The following is a 17080-nucleotide window of genomic DNA, read 5'->3' as shown; positions in this document are numbered from 1 at the left end:
CTGGCTGGGCGATGGCGATGCCCCTGGTGATGGAAACAGTGCTGGGGTCGCTGGAAGCTACGGGGCCAGTCCACTGCAAGGGACCTGCTGGCCAATTTGTCCAAATCGTCAGCGACGGGAAGGGATCCATGCGGGATGGGACTCAGCTCTTATCGGTGTTATCGTGCTTGGTACATGGCTACCTTTAACCTAAGTGGTTAAGGACTAAGTGACTAAGCAGAAAGTATCCCCGCGGTGGTCAATGCGGCTGCCCTCCTCCACTCAGTCTTGGCTCTCTCCGGCTCGCGGCTCTGGTGCGACCTCAACTTTTGAGTGGGGCATTTTTTTCGGTCGCTCGCTCGCCTGGACGACGATGGACGGCACGGCTCTGGACTGGACCCGCCCCGATTTTTGAACTTTGGTTTTCCTTCGACTCCCCGCGCGTCGTGCGGACATTGGCAACCCTTCCTCCGTCCGCTCCGCCCGCAGGTCCCCCCCCCCCCCCTCCGACCTCCGTCCTCCGACCACACCCACACTCCGCCCCGGTGTCCCCCCCCCTCCGTGTGTGGTGTCTTCGAAACTTTGTCCTGGGACACGAACGACTGGATAACGGCGACGACGACGACTGCCTCGGGCCGACGACAACGAATTCATAAACACAAACACAAACAACAAACACAATGCATCTAGCACAGCTGCGGCAGCCTTTGACGAGGGCTGCTGCCAACAGCTGCCACTCCGTCTGCCGGTTACCCACCACCCACTCCTCCGTCTCCGCGACCGCAATCCTCTCCGAGCAGTTCGCCCACCTCCGCATCGGCCCAACAAGTAGCAATGTCGCCGTCGAGGGTCGCCGTTACGCCAGTGTCAAGGCCCAGGGTGCCTACAGGCTCAAGCCCAAGAGGACCATCCCCAAGAAGCTCGGCGCAAAGAAGACGGGTGGTATGTTTCACCATGCACCATACACGGCTTGCGCGCATTGCGCAGCAGCAACCAACACTCCAAGTGCCCTGTCCCCGACGCTGACTGACCTTGTCTCTTTTTGCTCAAAGACCAGTACGTGATCCCCGGCAACATCATCTACAAGCAGCGCGGCACACTATGGCACCCCGGCGAGAACACCATCATGGGCCGCGACCACACCATCCACGCCGCCGTCGCCGGCTACGTCAAGTACTACCGTGACCCCCAGCTCCACCCGGACCGTCAGTACATCGGCGTCGTCTTCAACCGCAACGACAAGCTCCCTTATCCTAAGGACGCTCCGCGCAAGCGCAAGCTCGGTCTCGTCGCCGTGCCGCGCAAGGTCGAAGAGGTCGAGAAGCCCACCATGTCCGCCTCCGGCCTCCCCCTCTTTGTCACCCGCCACGAGACTATCGAGATCCCCCCACCAGCAGTGACGACGCCCGCTGCCGCCGGCAAGGCAGTCAAGGGCCAGGGCGCCCGCGTATCAGCCTCCGGCGCCGCCGCCGTCCCTGCCTCCAGCAGCACCATCTCCGCCTCCGCCACGTCGAACAGCAACAACGGCGGCCCCTCCGTCATTGCCGAACTCATCAAGGAAAAGCTCGCCGCCCGCGCCGAGTACAACGCCCGACAATCGGCTCTGCGCAAGCTGCAGCAGCAAAAGATGCTCGCGCGCCGCGGCACGCGCGTCCTGCGCCTGATGAACAACTACAGCTACCGCGAGACCAACTGGGAGATTGGTCGCTTGATTGGCGACCCCGGTTCTGTGCCTGGTACCGAGAAGGTGGGCAGCAGAAAGGCCAAGTTCCGCGCCCGCAGGAGGAGAAGAAACACTTTCTTGCTCGGCATCAAGGAGCGCAAGCTGGCCAAGGCGGATAGACGCGAGGAGTACAGGAGACGTGTGCGCGAGAAGAGGGAGCAGAGGTTGGTGCAAAGGAAGGAGTTTTTGGCCAAGCAGAGGGAGGCCAAGAAGGCCAGGGAGGGTGGTGCCGCTGCTGAGAAGAGCGAGAAGAAGGAGGTGAAGGCTGAGAAGCCTGCTGCTGCTGCTGCTGCTAAGGTTGAGAAGCCCAAGGCTCCTGAGGGCGCCAAGAAGGAGAGCAAGCCCAAGGTTGAGGAGAAGAAGGCTGCTGCTGAGCCCAAGAAGGACTCCAAGACGGAGAATAAGGACTAAGGGAAGGAGAGGGTGTTAGAATACGTAAGGTGATGTACCACCATGTGTTATTATTATACTAAGATCTTTGTCTTTTTCTGCCGACCTGGTTTCGCCGTGGAAGTTGTTTTCCCTTTCACTTCCTTTTCGTGCCGCATGAAAACAGTGAGGGCGATGGTCTTGGCATCTTTAAGGCGAGCTGTGGCTTGACGGGCATCTGGCTTGGGATGCTCTGATGTTGGTGGGATGGCCAAGGCGGAAATGTATGGATCTGGTCACAAGTGATGTTATGCACAACGATGGAAGTGCGATGTTGTACGGTTTGGCCAGGTTGGGTGAGCTCGAATGTTTTGCTGAGTCGATGCTTGAAGAAGAGATCTGCTCGAAAGCGGTCTCTTGAACAAGCTCGAGACAGCCTTTCCCCCATCAAAAGCAGGAGAGACATGTTACATTCCGGATGTGTACAGCGAGGGCTTACAGATGGCAGATACTCTGGATCTCGTCGATTGCGGATCTATGTTGGATGTCTCCCGATGAGGTTCTGCCTCCAACCTCCCAAGCTGGGGCCTGATCGAAGCATAACAGTCGACAACAGTGCACTTTGAACCGTTTGGATGACCCAGTGGTCATTGAATCATGGTCGGTTACGTTGTTTCCAGCTGTTTTGTCGTGGTGGTGTTGGGATAGCAGCTGCCCCCCTAATCAGGAGTAACGAGTGCTTCGAGAGGCTATGGCGACACTCGGTCTTGATATGCTCATACGGCCACTTACCTTCTTTCTCTCGCTTCATTTTTGCCATTTATTTGCTTCTCTTCCATGTTCTATTGTGGGAATGGTATCAATATGCTGGAGCTCCGGTCTTCTACCACCAGAAACAGACCGATTCTCTTCTCCCGTCATCAACTACGGAGGCTCTACCTCGTCTTTGAAGGACCCTCGCGGTGGCGACTGCAAGACCACGGTGTTCCCTCTCGACTTGACCACGACCCTCCCCCACTCCACCTCTGACTGACGTTCTCTCACCCTTCTCTCACCTTACAACCATCATGACGAGCTTCAACTCCAAGGTGAGAACAAAGTGATCTCCCAATCCCGTTCGTCCAAGTCCCAATGGGTTTGCAAACCCTAATGCCAGCCGGCACTGACGTCTGCAGCCACAAATTGATTCCGGGTAGGGCGCATCCCAAGTCAAGAATTTTGCATCCCGTCCAGGTGGAAAAAATTCACCCAACTCTTTTTACTTCCGACCTGATGGTGCAACCTTACTTTCCATCCTCCTTCTTCTGCCAACAACACAACAACCTACAACCGTCACCTGCAAAAAGTACCAACGTTCACTTGCTACTCTATAACCGCATTGCCACCAATTTGCCTTTTTCCATTGCCATTGGTACACGTCAACCTCGACAATGCCCCGTCGTCGCCGCGAGTCCTCACCCTCGTCTGAATCTTCCTCCTCGGAAGACGATGGCCCGCCGCAGGAGCCCTGGCTGATCAACCAGCAAAAGTGCGGCGGTTATGTGGTTATAAAGTCAGGTAATCGTCGTTATGATGAGTGGTGCGGCTTAGACAGTAGGTCGATTCCAATTCCTTCGCGCCATTCTGTCTGTCACCTATATTACTAACATAAAATCACAGAACACGGCGAGACTGTCACATACCCAGGCAATGGAGCTTATTTTCCTGAGGGCTACCAGCCCAATTGGGACCAGGCCAAGCCGTTTCGATGCCCGATCACGAATTGTGAGCTAGCATTCGAATTCCCCTATAAAGTGGGCAACCACTTTAGAGTATGTGCCTTGATTCTCATATCTACCGACAACATGACACCTCTCATTTGGGGTTTATCAACCCACCTCAGAGCTATGAGCTAATACATTATCGCAGCAAAAACATCGGAAGGCCCTCCTGTTCGATACCAGGAATGGCAGGTTCAACGTAATTGGGAGGAAGAGAGTGCCAACGGACAAGGAAAACCGCAATGGACGGCGCAAGTGGGCGCCAGTTGTCGTGAGGCGTGCTCCCAACCCTGGATGGCAAGCGGTTGCTCAAGCTCAGCAAGTCCAGGCTCAACAAGCCGCGCCCGCTCCTGTCGTCCAGCCTGCCATTGCTGCTGCCGCTCAACCTGCGCCCCAGCTGAATGCCGCACCTCAGCCTCCCGCGGCCGTACCTGCTGCTGCACCTGTTGCTCTTCCGGCGCCCGCTCAGTTCGCCAATATTTCCCCGCGCCGTCGCCGCCCACCTCTCGCCGCCCGCCGAGCCGCCCGTCAAGCTTCCGCGCCCGCCGCCATCCAAGGACCAATTCCCCAACTTCCTCTCCCAGCCGCTCCAGTCCGCGACGCCGCTTCGTCTCCCCTCCGCCGCCTTCAACCCCTTCAACCCCTTCCACCTCTCCCCGAGATTCCTCCCGCCGCCATCGCCCCCGAAAACAACCGCGCCCTATTATCCCAACGCTCCGCGACTCTCTATGCCTCTCCAATCTGGACCTATCTACTTGCCCTCCTCCCCCGTCCCACCCCGGACTTTCCAGTCCCCAAGGACGCCGCCCTGCACACCTTCCTCACCTTCCCGCGCCGTCGCGCCTTACCCACCGTCTGGCGCGACCGTCTCAAACAACACCCTACCGAACGCCCACTCACTATGAAGCAACTCACTACCATAGCATGGTACCTAGGAGCACGTAAATCACGCACTCCCACACCGTGCGGCACAGAGGGCTGTCCCGTTCATGTCTTGGTCAATTCTTTCCGTGAACTGGGTAGGGATGAGAACGGAAGAAGGAAGTGGAGCGAGAAGAGTCGGTTCGAGGAGATTACGTGTGAGTTTAATACTCCGCATCCTGACCCTGACAGAAGGGTGGTGAGGAAAGAGATGGGGTTCCCTAGGTGTGTGGCGTTTGAGGAGGGAGATCTGGAGAGAATGGAGGAGACAGCTGGGGAAGGTCAGGATTGGAAGGCGGTTAGGGAGCGGTTGGGTGGGTATACGTGTGTTAATGCGTATTGGTGCAGGGGGGAGGAAGTGCCGTGGCCTGAGGATTGAAGAGGGGGGTGGTTGTAGTGTGGAGGATGTCGAGTTTTGTAGTGTAAAGGGGAGAGATTGTTGAGTGGTGTAAGGTGCGATATGACGCGAGAGGAGTGATTGCTCTTCAAGAGAAGGACAATGACGGAGAGTGGAAGCAGGACCAGTGTCAAGAAGGAGGGTTTGGTGGTCAGAAAGAGAAGGACATCAATAGCCTGGAGGCGTTATTGGTAAGATGATGGAAGAGGGAGTCTGGGTGTTTTCATTTTCCTTGTCATTTCCCATATACCCCTGGCTTTATGTTACTTCTTTTCTTAGAATTTCGAACCGAGGCAAACCGGCGTAGTTGGCGCCGAGTCGAGGTAGTCCTCACATTTTGCCTCTGCTCAAGTGGTTTACGAAGAATTCTTGTTCACCTTACACCTTTGATCTGTTGCATTTCCTGTTCCCTTTCCCAGAAGACCGTCGTGGTGTAGTTCACATCATGTTAGCGACATTCTTGATGATAAAAGGCAACCAGCAAGCCGTTGGTTTTCGAGTTTTTGATTTTCATCATGGTCATCTATTGTTACAACTTCTATACAGAACTCATTACACAACCGTGGCTTGCGTGAACTATGACCCCGTCTCGTCATGATCGCAAGACCTATGCCACATCTGTTTATCTCCGTCCAACAAAGCCAACATAAGAACGGGTATTTCTCGTTCAACCAAAGCAATCAAAGCAGAGGGGTATCGCAACTATAAAGCGCCAGTACTTCATGTTGTCCCCAAAAAAACAATCCAGCCACCTCCTTCTTGCGAAACGTCTTCCATGCAAGTCATCTCTTTCTTCCCATCTAGTCGCCGAATCTACTCGTCGTTTTGCTTAACCGGTGCCCCAATGTTGTACAGAACGGCCTTCGTTCCGATACGCGGGTTCCGAACTCTGCATTCCTTTCCGACACCCACACTCCACTGGCCACCACGCGAGGGGGTGAAGACAGGCGTATCCTGCAGGATGACCTCCACAGTGCCTTCGAAGACGATGCACAAGAGATTCTGAGAGCCGCTCGGGAGTGGGACCGTGGCGCCCTTGTTTTCCAAGTCGAGGATCTGGAGAGTTGCGCCGTCGGTGCCGATGGGAAGAACTTGTCCCTCACGTTGGTGAAACCAACCGGCTGAGTGGACGTAGCTGGTTGAGACTTGAGAGGTTGTCAGTGGTATTGCATTTAAGGGAGACGATATAAGATTTGGGGGAAATGGGGTATGTGCTTTACCGTTGATGGGTCCGGAGAGGTACATTGCCTCATTTCGCTGCTCCCAGAGGTCGGCGAGGTACCCAGTCTCCTGCTGAGCTTGTGCTTCGTGGTGAGGCTGATGGCTTGGGATCTCTGGGTCGAGGTTTTCTGGAAGTGCTCTCTCAACTGCGGTAGGGGGTTCTGGAGAGTACTCCGACGAGGATGCCGCAGGTGACGACGAAGAAAACACCGGTGACGGCACTTGAGGCAACACGGCAGACGATGCCGGAGCGGGGACGGAAGTAGGTGGCCACCAAATGAGTGGCATAAAGTCACTGTCCGCGTCCCGGTAAACCGCATTGCAGCACTTCTTCTTGCCGGATGAGGTTTCGAATAAGACACATCGAGGGAAAGCGCCTTCCTTGTAAATGACCAGTTTCCCCTGCTGCATGCTTTCAATGGCTGGGCTGATTGTCTCCGATTTCTCGCCACAGTTGGCGCCTGGAAGGCTGCAGAGATAGTTTGACTCTTCGTCGCCAGTGAGGTAGCCAACAAGCAGTCTCCTGATCTTGATATTTGGCTTCTCGACAGCAATTCTACGTTTCCATGCAATGGGCAGATTGCGCTTGCGAGGGCGTTCGAAGCTTTTCACATCATATTCCGAGGGCTTGGTATACTCCCAAGTGGTGAAACGGTTGATGTATTGCCATGTTTCGCTTGCTTGAAGCCTCTTCTGTAACTCTTCAAAGTTCGGCTTCTCGACGACTTTCTGCTTTTGTTTCTTGCGTGGACCCGAGTCAGATGGGCTGTCGCTTCTCTCCTCCCTTTTGGAGCTCTTGTTCTTCGGTGTGTGTTGCGCGATCGGAGCCTCCTCTATGCGGGGCTCTTCTTTGATGAACGATGACGAGAAAGAGGAAGAAGATGCAAGAAATAAACCCGGAATGTGGGTAGGATTGGGTGGCGACCAGATGCCCGGCGTCGAAGGGCTGTCCGAATCCCGGTAGAATGCATTGCAGCAGATCCTTTTGCTGGATGCCTGGTGTTCTTCCTTGACGATAGGTAAGAATACACAGCGAGGGAATGCGCCGTCCTTGTAAATGGTTCCTTTTCCTTCCTCTAGACTGGCGATGGCAGGAACAACCGATCTCCATTTTTCAGCACAGCTGGCGGCAGAGGAGTTGCAGAGAATATCCTTGGGTGCGTCACCATTAAGGTAATTGATGAGTAGCGCTAAGTTAGTGTAGCTGAGCTTCTCCGAAGCAAGTCGAAGTTTCCATGCCTCTGGCAAGTCTCGCTGGCGTGGAAGTTGCAAGACTACGCGCATGGCGCTCGGAAAAACGGGGATTGGGATGGGAACTGGTGTCAGACCATTGATGTACTGCCAGGTTTCGGATGCTACTACCTCTTTCTCTTGAGCGAAAGTCAATCTTCTCACACTTTCTGTGTTCTTCCTCTCCAGCAAGGGTGTACCAGAGTGACTCTCGCTTCTTGTCTTTGTCTTGGCGCTACTGGACATTGCCATGGCTTCTGGCGACCCCTCTGTGCCTGGCTCTACCTTGATGATCGGTGACTTTGGTTCACAATAGCTGGCCTGCGATGTCGAGCTCGGCGGCTTGGACGATAACCATGGCGGTGGTGCCGGCATCGTGTTGCGGTCAGTTTGTGTGAATTGTGTTGCCCGTGAGATGGTAGATCAACTTGACCGGGTCTCTCAATCAGCAAGGTGAGGCTTGGGTGAAATTTGGTGGAGAAGGTAGGTAAACAAAATCGCGTGTTTGGGACTTGGAAGGGAAGAGGGACACCTCAGTCATTCACATTCACCTTCAAACTTTCGGCAGTGCCTGCCAATGAGAAACACCCTTCCCTCCGTTGTTGGCCCGCTCCTGAGCAAGCTCTGAGCCTCCAGAGGTATGACGGCAGGCACGGATTTGGTCGGAAGGACGAGAGCAGCACTGACGGCAACCTGCCTGCCACCGTACCGCATCATACATGGTAAGGTAACCTTCATCGATTTCAACTACCTGTCCTACCTTGAGGTAAGGTGACTGAACATCTGTCTTCCGAAAGGATCTGGAGACGCAAAAAGCCACCTCAAACAGCCCTTGAAAAGCGCTGTTCGAAACTTTCCGGACAATGTCATTGCTGTTCAGATAAAGTAGGCAAGAGCATAAAGTGCGGTACCAGCTCCTTCCATAAACGAGGTCGGGCCGTGGTAGCTCTCGACATTTGACAGTTAACTAAAACGCACGTCTTGCTCTCTCATGAAATACCCATAAACACACCGAAGCGAAAGTCTACCTCTGCTTACCTAGAGTAGCTATGACTATGGCTACAAGGAACCAAGGAAGGAGCGCTTACGGACCATGCATGGAGTCGTTTACCGTATCTTAGTGTACACTACCTGGGTACCTCGTATATATGGAAACCTTTATCGGTTTCTAGCAAAACATTTATTCCTCGAATATACCTGAAAACCCAAAAGCCATCTCAATATCGAGAAGGTGTTGTGCGAAGCTTTAAGGGCAATCAGCCTGTTGCTTGTGAAGGAGAGCAGATATTTGGTACTTGGAACACGCCTTGCTCTCCCATATCATCCGTTTATGCATCTATACTTCAGCAACGGTGCTGCTAATTCTCTTCACCAATGTCATTTCTCTCTCCATCTCTTTCAAGAGCAATTTCTCCACCCACGACCGGCCCGTCCCCTTCCTATCAACTCGCAGTATGCCATAGAAGTGCTGGAACGAACGTGAGGCACACGAGCCTTAGTGCCACGGAAGTGATTGTAGAATTTTTGTGAGGAGATTGAAGGCTGAGGTTGGAAAAGAAAATCCGATTAGGTATCTGCTTTTAGAAGGAAGCAAAAGTCGTCTGGCAAATCCAGCCAGGATTTTACCCCAGAAGAGAATTTGAATCTGGTTGGCAGCGATTTCCGAACGGAAACACATTTCAACCTGCACGCGTGCTGTAGCTGCCTCAACTTCTCATGCATGCTTCTGCGTCTGTACGTACTTATGCATCAGGTATTCCTTCCACTTGCTGAAAACTCCTCCATTCACAGTTCATCCGTCGTACCTTTGGTTCTCTTTCCTATACCAAGGTGGACGCAATCGCAAATCATCCCTCCGACCATTAGGTTCCCACTCGCTCAGCTCACCAATGATTGACTCGCGTGCCCGAGCAACCCCTTGGTTGCTTTTTGAATCCATCGACGGCAACAAGTATTTTCACATCTTAAGCAGGGGCAGACATTCCGACGGCAGTCTCCTTTTCCTTGCAATCTTTTCGAATATCTTAACAAAAGGCAGAGGCATAATTCATTTTTGGTGAGTAAGCTGGAGGAAGTTCACCAGACTTTCTTCCTAAGTAGGTGATCTTTCCCCGTGGAAGAGCTATCTTGTACTCTCCGTCAAACAATATGGCAGGAGCGATCGACCGAAAGGAGGTTGCAAGTACTTAAAGTTTACCTCCTAAGCCTGGCTACAGGTAATTCAGAGTTGCTTTCTCCCTTGATCATCATGTTGTGTCAGGCTTGACCAACAAATGTAATGCTTTCAGCTTTCCCCATCGCTCTATCGCGGTCATGTCTTTCCACCCGATTACGCATTTCCCCCTTCTTGCGGGTTCTTCTAAGGCTTTCAAATCAGGGATAAGTTGTCACCTGGCCCTTTTTTTGGCAATCCCTCACCGACATCCCTTTGTTGAAGAGAGCTAGGTTATCCATTAGCGAATGTACTGTCAAGGTGATAGTGCTAAATTCTCCCGGCATGGAACTTCTGTAAAGAAAAAAGTACAAGATTGTCAGTCCATTGTACGGCGGTTCCAACTTTCAAACTAGGGTGTCGCATGAATGCTCTTACCTTGAGATGATCGCGCATGTCCGATCGCTTCGCGCATGCTTGTCCACAAGTTCGGGCAGGGCAGTGCCAAATCCTGGGCTTTGAAGAGAGACACAGCGGCTTGTAAATTTCTGGGAAGAATGCTGATTGGCGCTCTCTATCTTTAAGCGCGAAGTCAGTAAGGCCCAAACAACGGTCGTAAGGCAGGAGTTTCTGGTGGGTAGACTGGAATCACCAGATTTGCCTTCCCACTCTTCGTATCTTCTTTTTCCATCTACGACGGTCAAGTTTGCCACCGGCTCCGATGGGTGTCCCGCCATTGTTCAGAGTTTTGTCCCGACGGCGGGTAACGTAAACGTAGGGGTCGGCGGCGTGGCAGAAAACAGAGGCAAGAAAAGGAAAGAATGGGGTTGAAAGTCGGCGTAAGCGAGCGTGTTGGTAGAGTCAGGTAGAAGGGTTGTTGAGCAAAGATCCTGGCGTTACTGGTATGGGCCAGTCGTTCAGTTGCAAGATGAGGTCGGGAGGAGGTCAGGTTGGGAACGATGAAGCGGGGTGAAGACATGGAAGGTAATTGAAGTGCGTACCTAACTACCTGGATTAAGTCGCGGTGCAAACAAAGTTGGGGCAATAGTGTAGGTTTATTTCCACTTGTCAAAGGTTTGGTATCGAATACCTCTGGGAGTGGGGAACGGCCTAGTGATTCAAGGAAGAAAGGACGGCCCAGATTTAGCAATCCGATCTACTAGCTCTGGAAGGAAGGCGAGAGCACCATGTACGAAGTACCTAACTCATCTGGGATTTCAGGGATAAGCGTAACGCGATCAATAGGTACCTACCTCTACCTACCAAGAACCAAAGGTTTTGTTGTTATCACAACACATTATTTCATTACAATGGCCTATCAAGTAGATGTACTTTGGTTTAGTTATTTACCTCTATACAGAGGAGCCTCAGCACCGTTGATGAAGTCCAGATAAGTCACCGGATGATAGGGGGGAGAGCAAGACGTGTATAAAATGCCAGGCAGATACCTGCTCCTCTTCACGAGAAACACTTTGGTCGCCCTGCAAGCTTCGGACAGAACCATCCCAAAGTTGAGACGGTAGCTTTTGGGTCTCCAGATCTCTTCACAGGACAAATGTCTACTAGCTAGGTAGAGGGAACTCATGAAACTTTCTACGTATGAAGTTACCTACCTCTAGGCAAGGTCTCAAACTGTGTGTGAGGTCCCAAAACACTCGTTATATTCCCAGTGCAGTGTGTGGAGCATGTTGACCATCGTAGGACAGTGAAGGTGTTTTGTCGTGGCATTGTGACATTATTGTGGCCGTGACCATCGCACTGAGCGGACACGGGGTGAAAACGATTAAGCGTCGAGAAGATTTCCACAGGTCTCAAAAGGACAACGACAGAGTGTGCATGATTTCGTCGTCGTCGTAGAAATACCCATGGGGCCAAAAAGCTCATGTCACCTCCATTCATGTCACCAAAGGAGTAGTGCTGGTTGGAAGAATATCTATCAGTCTTTTCTATTGAATTCCATCCTTCGGGTTCACTGGGGCCTCTGTCATACTTGATGAGTGATTTGGGCAAAGTAAAAACTTCTTGCCCACCTTGGTCTCGTCTTCAATGTCAATGAGACCAACGCCCTGCACATGAGAAGGAGTTTCTTTTCGTGGATGTAATTCTTTGTTGGCTACCTCTGCCTAGAGGTACCACTGTGATGAATCGTTTGTCTTCTGTGTTCTCTATGTAAGATACCTATCTGGGAGCCTGGACACTCTCTGGGTTCACATCGAGGCGTTGAGAGGAGGGTACCTAAAAGCTGGATACATACCTACCTCTACCGTATATTGGCTTTGCCTTGAAATACGGAAGTTATACTAAAGAAATGAAGCATGACCAGGTCTCAAGAGGGTCAAATGGCGCCTCCAGGTGATGGCAAGTGCCGGAGCCGGGTGTCAACCTTCCGGTCCATGCCGGCCGCCAGGGCACACGGCCGTTCCTTCCCTCAGTCCCACATGTTTTTGGGTTCAGACACAGAGCGACGCGACTTTCTCGTTTTTAGCCCTCGCAGATTTCGCGATCTGCACCTTCTTCCTGCCCCAAGCGAGCCTGGACTTGAATCTTGCCCGCCACTTCACTGGGTTTCCCGCCGCTTCAAGCGGCATCACATTTACATCAATCCACATAACTTGTGTTAATCATTGGTCACTCCTCTTTCTAAAGAGTCCTTCGCCGCCAACTGAAGCTTTCCTCCCTTCCTGTGATTGCAAACGGCACAATGCCCTCGATCAACAGGAAGCGAGAGTGGGAGGACGAACGAGATAGTGCCCGACCAAACAAGAAAAGCACTACCTCTGCCTCGATTTCTAAACCCGCTTCCGCCTCCAACAACCCCGACCCTCCAGTGTTGATCGGCCCCTATGATGGTCATAGGAGGTACGACGAATGGAAGGGACAGATGTACGGCTTCCCGAGGGCTATATCGGGTAGTGGTGCGATGTACCCGACCAACTACCGAATCAACTTCAACCATTCAGATCCATGGGTGTGCCCCCTCGCAAGTTGTAGGGATTGTTTCCAACAACCTTCCCAGCTCGGAGCTCACTTTTCGGTAAGCATCACATTTCATGCAGTTTATCCCTTAACCTTGTACTATGAGTAACCCAGTGACCGCTGACCATCAATTCCAAACAGAGGGCGCATCGCAAATTGCTTTTGTACGACGAAGCTTGTCGCGGCTTATTCTGGGAGTTCGGAAAGCGAATGACTCCAGATAAAGACGGCAAGTTCCGCTCCATTGTGGTCAAGAGGGGCTACTTCGAACCGGACAGCGAGCGTAAACGTGATGATGTTCGACAGCCACCGGAGAACTGGGAATCCAAGGTCAACCCGAGGGCTGTCAAGGATATCAAGCTGCCCAACATGCCGCAGCCTGCAGCAGCTCCTGTCGCCCCTTCTGCCGCTCCTTCTCCTGCCGCCCCTTTCCAGACAACGTCCACTACAGCGTCTGCATCTAGACCTTTGGCCGGCCCGGCGCTTGCTACACCCCGCTCTGGTGCCGCCAACCCGGCAGCAGTTCGCCCGCTTCCGGCACCCAGCCCTTCTATTGCTGCACTGCCGGCCATTCGTCGTACAGCTCCCGGTTCCGGACTTGTTGACCGTCCCTCCGGCAACTCCATCCATGAGGCTATCGACATTAGTAGCGACGAGGAGGATGTCAAGCCTAGCTTGGCTGAATTGCAAAGGAAGAGCAACTCGGCGACTTCGGCTTCCCAGAGAGTCGAGGCACAGAGGGAGGCGCAAAGTTCAGGTGGCAATGGAGCAGAGGCTCAGAAGGACCCTTTCCGAGACGATCCCCTCCGGTTTGACGGCCCTGACGAGTCGGTGCATGATCGCAACGGGAGAATGCAGGCGCCTGTAGACCGACAACCTCACGATCCTGTCCGTCGTGTCGTCGATCAGCGCCGCAACCTTGAGACCTCACCCATCTGGACTTACATGATCAAATATTCTAAAAGCCCGGCACCTCTCCCAGATGATGCAGCGATCTCTGAGCTACTTACCGAGCTTCCCAGACGTAGAGACCTCCCGGAGGACTGGAAAGGTCGACTCGCCGCCTTCGATACCCTCAGCATCAATCAGCTCTCGGCGCTGATCCTGTACCTTGGCGGGACCGCCCCAGCTACTAATGGCTTTCAATATTGCCGGGTGATGGAGTGTCATCTGAGGCAGGGTGCAACCGCTTGTCCCGACCCTACTCATAATGGTGGACGGTGCCGTACATGCGGGTTTACCTTTCCTCATTGTGTCTTCCTGCCTCGCTATCTCCTCTCCTCCGTACCCATCGCTAAGCGGTTTGGTGTTTGGTTATGCTGCAATTCCTTCTACAGAAATATGCCCAAGTTTCCTAATGGAGCTATTCAGAGCTACACGGGGAAGACAATGGCTCGCAGGAAGGAGGATGGCAATTCCAACAATATGCCGAAGGAAAAGCAAAACAATGCCACATCAAGCAACGAGCCAGCGCGTTCTCATCCACAAACATCGCCCAGGTCTTCTTCAGCACAGGTTCCTCAGATTACTACTCCTGTTGGTTCCTCGACAACGAACTCCATGTCCAACCTCACAATCCACAACAGGCCCAGAGCAACCCATCAACAACCACACAAGCAAGCCTCGGCCTCATCCCAGAGGTTCTCAGGAATATTTTGTATCCCGGAGAACACCCCTGGTCAAATGTTCTCTCTTAAGGGCATGGACACGAGAATCATCCAGTCATCCAGAAACCAAATTCTGAAATGCAAGGTACTGGCAGGTGATGGTATCAAGTGGCAAATCGTTGGAGGCAAGGAGTTCAGGGCTTACACGGGCTGGATCGGTGAGTGGGAAATTCCTCCCGACTCTCAGTGCCTCGTCAAGAATATCTACCCCAAGAAGTCGTTTGGCGAGAACCAGACGTGCATTGATGTCAATCCCAAGAAAGGGGTGGTAAAGGCTGGTCAGGCTTAGGGGGTGATGGTGAGAGGGAAAATGGTTTGAAGGAAGAGTTGTTAATGCCAGTATTGTGGAAGGCATCAAGTTGCACAAAAGGAGTGCACATCGGCAAAGGACGAGCAAGAAAGCTCTGGACAAGCTCTTTCAAGGGAGGATGGACAAGTATTCCTAAATCCCAAGAGTTTGCATGAGAAACAATCTCAAGGGCGATTTGAGAGGAGGTGGAAATGATAACAAAAATGTAGTAGGAGCTTCTGTTTGACGATTTGCATGTACGGATTATGTACCTGGCACCAGGGGGATTCTTTATCCTTGCTTTCCTTCATAGCGAGATAACCTTTAGCTTCTGGTTTTGGTGGAGGATACCCAGGCGTGGAATGATGGCATGAGCAGGAGTTCAGGTGTCTCTGGGATTCAAGGACAAAGGTCTTACTCAGTGAATGGAAGCCATAGAATGGTCAAAGACGTAAATAGAAATGCCGAGGAGGGCATGTTGGACTTCATGGTCAATGTCAGGTGGCTGTACCTATAGGAATTTGGCTGGAAGTAGAACAGAGCACCTAGTTAGCTAGACTGAATGAATGTAGAAACGTACCGTAGCGTAGTCGATGAGCCACATGTGCACCCAACGAAAAGTGATTGCCATTGCGATCTCGCCTGTATGCCCGCTTTGCTCTCGGCCCTCTTGCGTTAATTGTGATAGCTGCCCACTTATGGACAACACAGTGAGAACGGTATTACAACCTATCCTTGGCTGGTACAAAGGGTGGTGCCAATGCCATGATGTTAAAGAGATAGATCATTTAAAAAGGCTATTTGATGTACGTTCCGAGCAAAATTGAGGAGGGAGTAGGTCTCGGAGTGAATCTTCTGCATCAGGACCTGGAAGAACAAAGCGTGAGAGCCGGGTCATTGAGACTTTTTGGCACTCGTTTCCACTCGGTTCTGGATCTGTGAGGATGGCTACCTCTATCTCCTACCTCTATACTTGTAACTGAGGCTCTCAGTATTGAGAAAATGATCACTTGGGAGCTCTTCCACCGTTCTACGTTCTTGTGAGCTCGTCTTTATGAACTCAAGAAGTATCGTCGTGGTTCCCTATGCCATCATTTTTCTTTGAGCTCTATATGGTAAAAGGAACCAGACTACCTAGGTAGGTAAGGACTGGGACTGCCTCCGCACTCTCTAGAGGTACGGTCAGTGACCGTGACCGTGGCAGTTAGTGCCTTCCTCTCTATTTTCTCATACCTAGAGGTAGGTAGCATAGGTATCCAGTCTTTTCCCACTCAGTTCCAGTCTGCGACTAGATGTTGACAGAAAACAACCGATAGCACGTCTTAAAAACATCTGCAACACCATACTCCCACTACATCATGACCTCGCTGGCTAGCTAGTTTTTAATAAATATAAAAATCTCAAAGACCATTGGACTACCACACGGCAGCCTGTATATGTATAAGACTGGCTTCCACGCTCCCTATTAGGCTCCCTAGGTACCTCCGAAGGAACTCTCTCCGTCAGATTAGAGGTAACCTCGAGGTAGTAGTTTAACTTACCAAACACGTCGTCCTGCCATGTGCAGCGGCCGAGAGCTCCTTACAATAAGGGCACGAGAAGTCCAGGCATTTGCATCTTTTATTGGGAGAGAAAGGTATGTCGCTTCGTACTTCCGCTTCCACCTTCTATCTTGGCCATAGTACGATGTCGGACCATACACTACCTATGTAGTCCATCCCAACTGTAATACCAGCGTGGGAAATGGCTGTCATCACAGCCTCTACCGCAACAAACCGCAAGCGGAAGATTCCCAGCTTGGCATATGGAGAAGGCATAGGAGCCCAGCACAGGAGGCCTATATACCGGATCTTATACCCTTTACCCAAAGAAGATCTCACGAGACGAGGGGGTGCTCGTCCATCAGATGCCCGGCTCACGGCGCTTGAGCATATCCAGGCAGAGGGATTGGAGTGGTTTTGACTGTTATCGGCCACTTCGCCATTGCCTTTGTTCTTATGTGGAGGATCGAGGGCGGAGATGATGGTTCTTTGGCCTTGCCTTTATCTTTGCGCCTGATGATGGTGATGGGAGAGGAAGCTTGACTAGTCCAGTAACCCTTTTGCTGCTTCAAAAACGACTCAAGTTGACGGGTAGGGGCCACAGAGTGAGGACTTGAATCGGAAGGAAGCCCGAATGGCCCGGAGAATTTCCGCAACTTCCTTCCCCCAGTCTTCAAGACATCCTATCCAAAAACCTCCATCAGTCTTGGTTACCTAGGATCACATGTGGATTGTGTCGTCTTTCCTCGCAAGCATCACGATATGTCAAAGGGAAATTTCACGCGTCAGGTTAAAGTTTTGTCAGATCATCAAAGTCATCTCAATTCATTAGTATCGTAAACTCCCGGCCGGTTC

General features: G+C 52.1%; 5 protein-coding genes across 5 annotated transcripts in view; 4 read left to right on the top strand and 1 right to left on the bottom strand.

The window, feature by feature from the left end:
• Positions 1-659: 659 nt before the first annotated feature.
• On the top strand, positions 660-2319 carry NEUTE1DRAFT_59117 (uncharacterized protein; the record flags this gene model as incomplete). The annotated part of the gene is made up of 2 exons (XM_009849105.1): positions 660-921; positions 1032-2319. The coding sequence occupies 2 exons, from the start codon at positions 660-662 to the stop codon at positions 2111-2113; spliced, it is 1344 nt and encodes a 447-aa protein (XP_009847407.1).
• A 1182-nt stretch (positions 2320-3501) lies between these two features.
• On the top strand, positions 3502-5349 carry NEUTE1DRAFT_34323 (uncharacterized protein; the record flags this gene model as incomplete). The annotated part of the gene is made up of 4 exons (XM_009848750.1): positions 3502-3664; positions 3731-3882; positions 3980-4986; positions 5181-5349. The coding sequence occupies 4 exons, from the start codon at positions 3502-3504 to the stop codon at positions 5347-5349; spliced, it is 1491 nt and encodes a 496-aa protein (XP_009847052.1).
• A 613-nt stretch (positions 5350-5962) lies between these two features.
• Positions 5963-7975, bottom strand: NEUTE1DRAFT_34168 (uncharacterized protein; the record flags this gene model as incomplete). The annotated part of the gene is made up of 3 exons (XM_009848742.1): positions 5963-6294; positions 7123-7150; positions 7385-7975. 3 exons carry the CDS (start codon positions 7973-7975, stop codon positions 5963-5965), a joined length of 951 nt encoding a protein of 316 aa, XP_009847044.1.
• A 4478-nt stretch (positions 7976-12453) lies between these two features.
• NEUTE1DRAFT_35810 (uncharacterized protein) lies at positions 12454-14684 on the top strand (the record flags this gene model as incomplete). The annotated part of the gene is made up of 2 exons (XM_009848822.1): positions 12454-12786; positions 12870-14684. 2 exons carry the CDS (start codon positions 12454-12456, stop codon positions 14682-14684), a joined length of 2148 nt encoding a protein of 715 aa, XP_009847124.1.
• A 2303-nt stretch (positions 14685-16987) lies between these two features.
• NEUTE1DRAFT_98746 (uncharacterized protein) overlaps positions 16988-17080 on the top strand; it is a gene marked incomplete at both ends in the record, with an annotated part of 2098 nt that continues 2005 nt past the window's right edge. Inside the window, one exon of the mRNA XM_009850369.1 lies at positions 16988-17039. Coding sequence (XP_009848671.1) covers positions 16988-17039 — 52 coding nt within the window. The remainder of the gene's footprint in view (positions 17040-17080) is intronic.

This window comes from Neurospora tetrasperma, assembly GCF_000213175.1.
Source record: "Neurospora tetrasperma FGSC 2508 unplaced genomic scaffold NEUTE1scaffold_1, whole genome shotgun sequence".
Lineage (NCBI taxonomy): Eukaryota > Fungi > Ascomycota > Sordariomycetes > Sordariales > Sordariaceae > Neurospora > Neurospora tetrasperma.
Note: the sequence above shows the minus strand (reverse complement) of the source record. Positions and strands in the feature narration are given on the sequence as shown.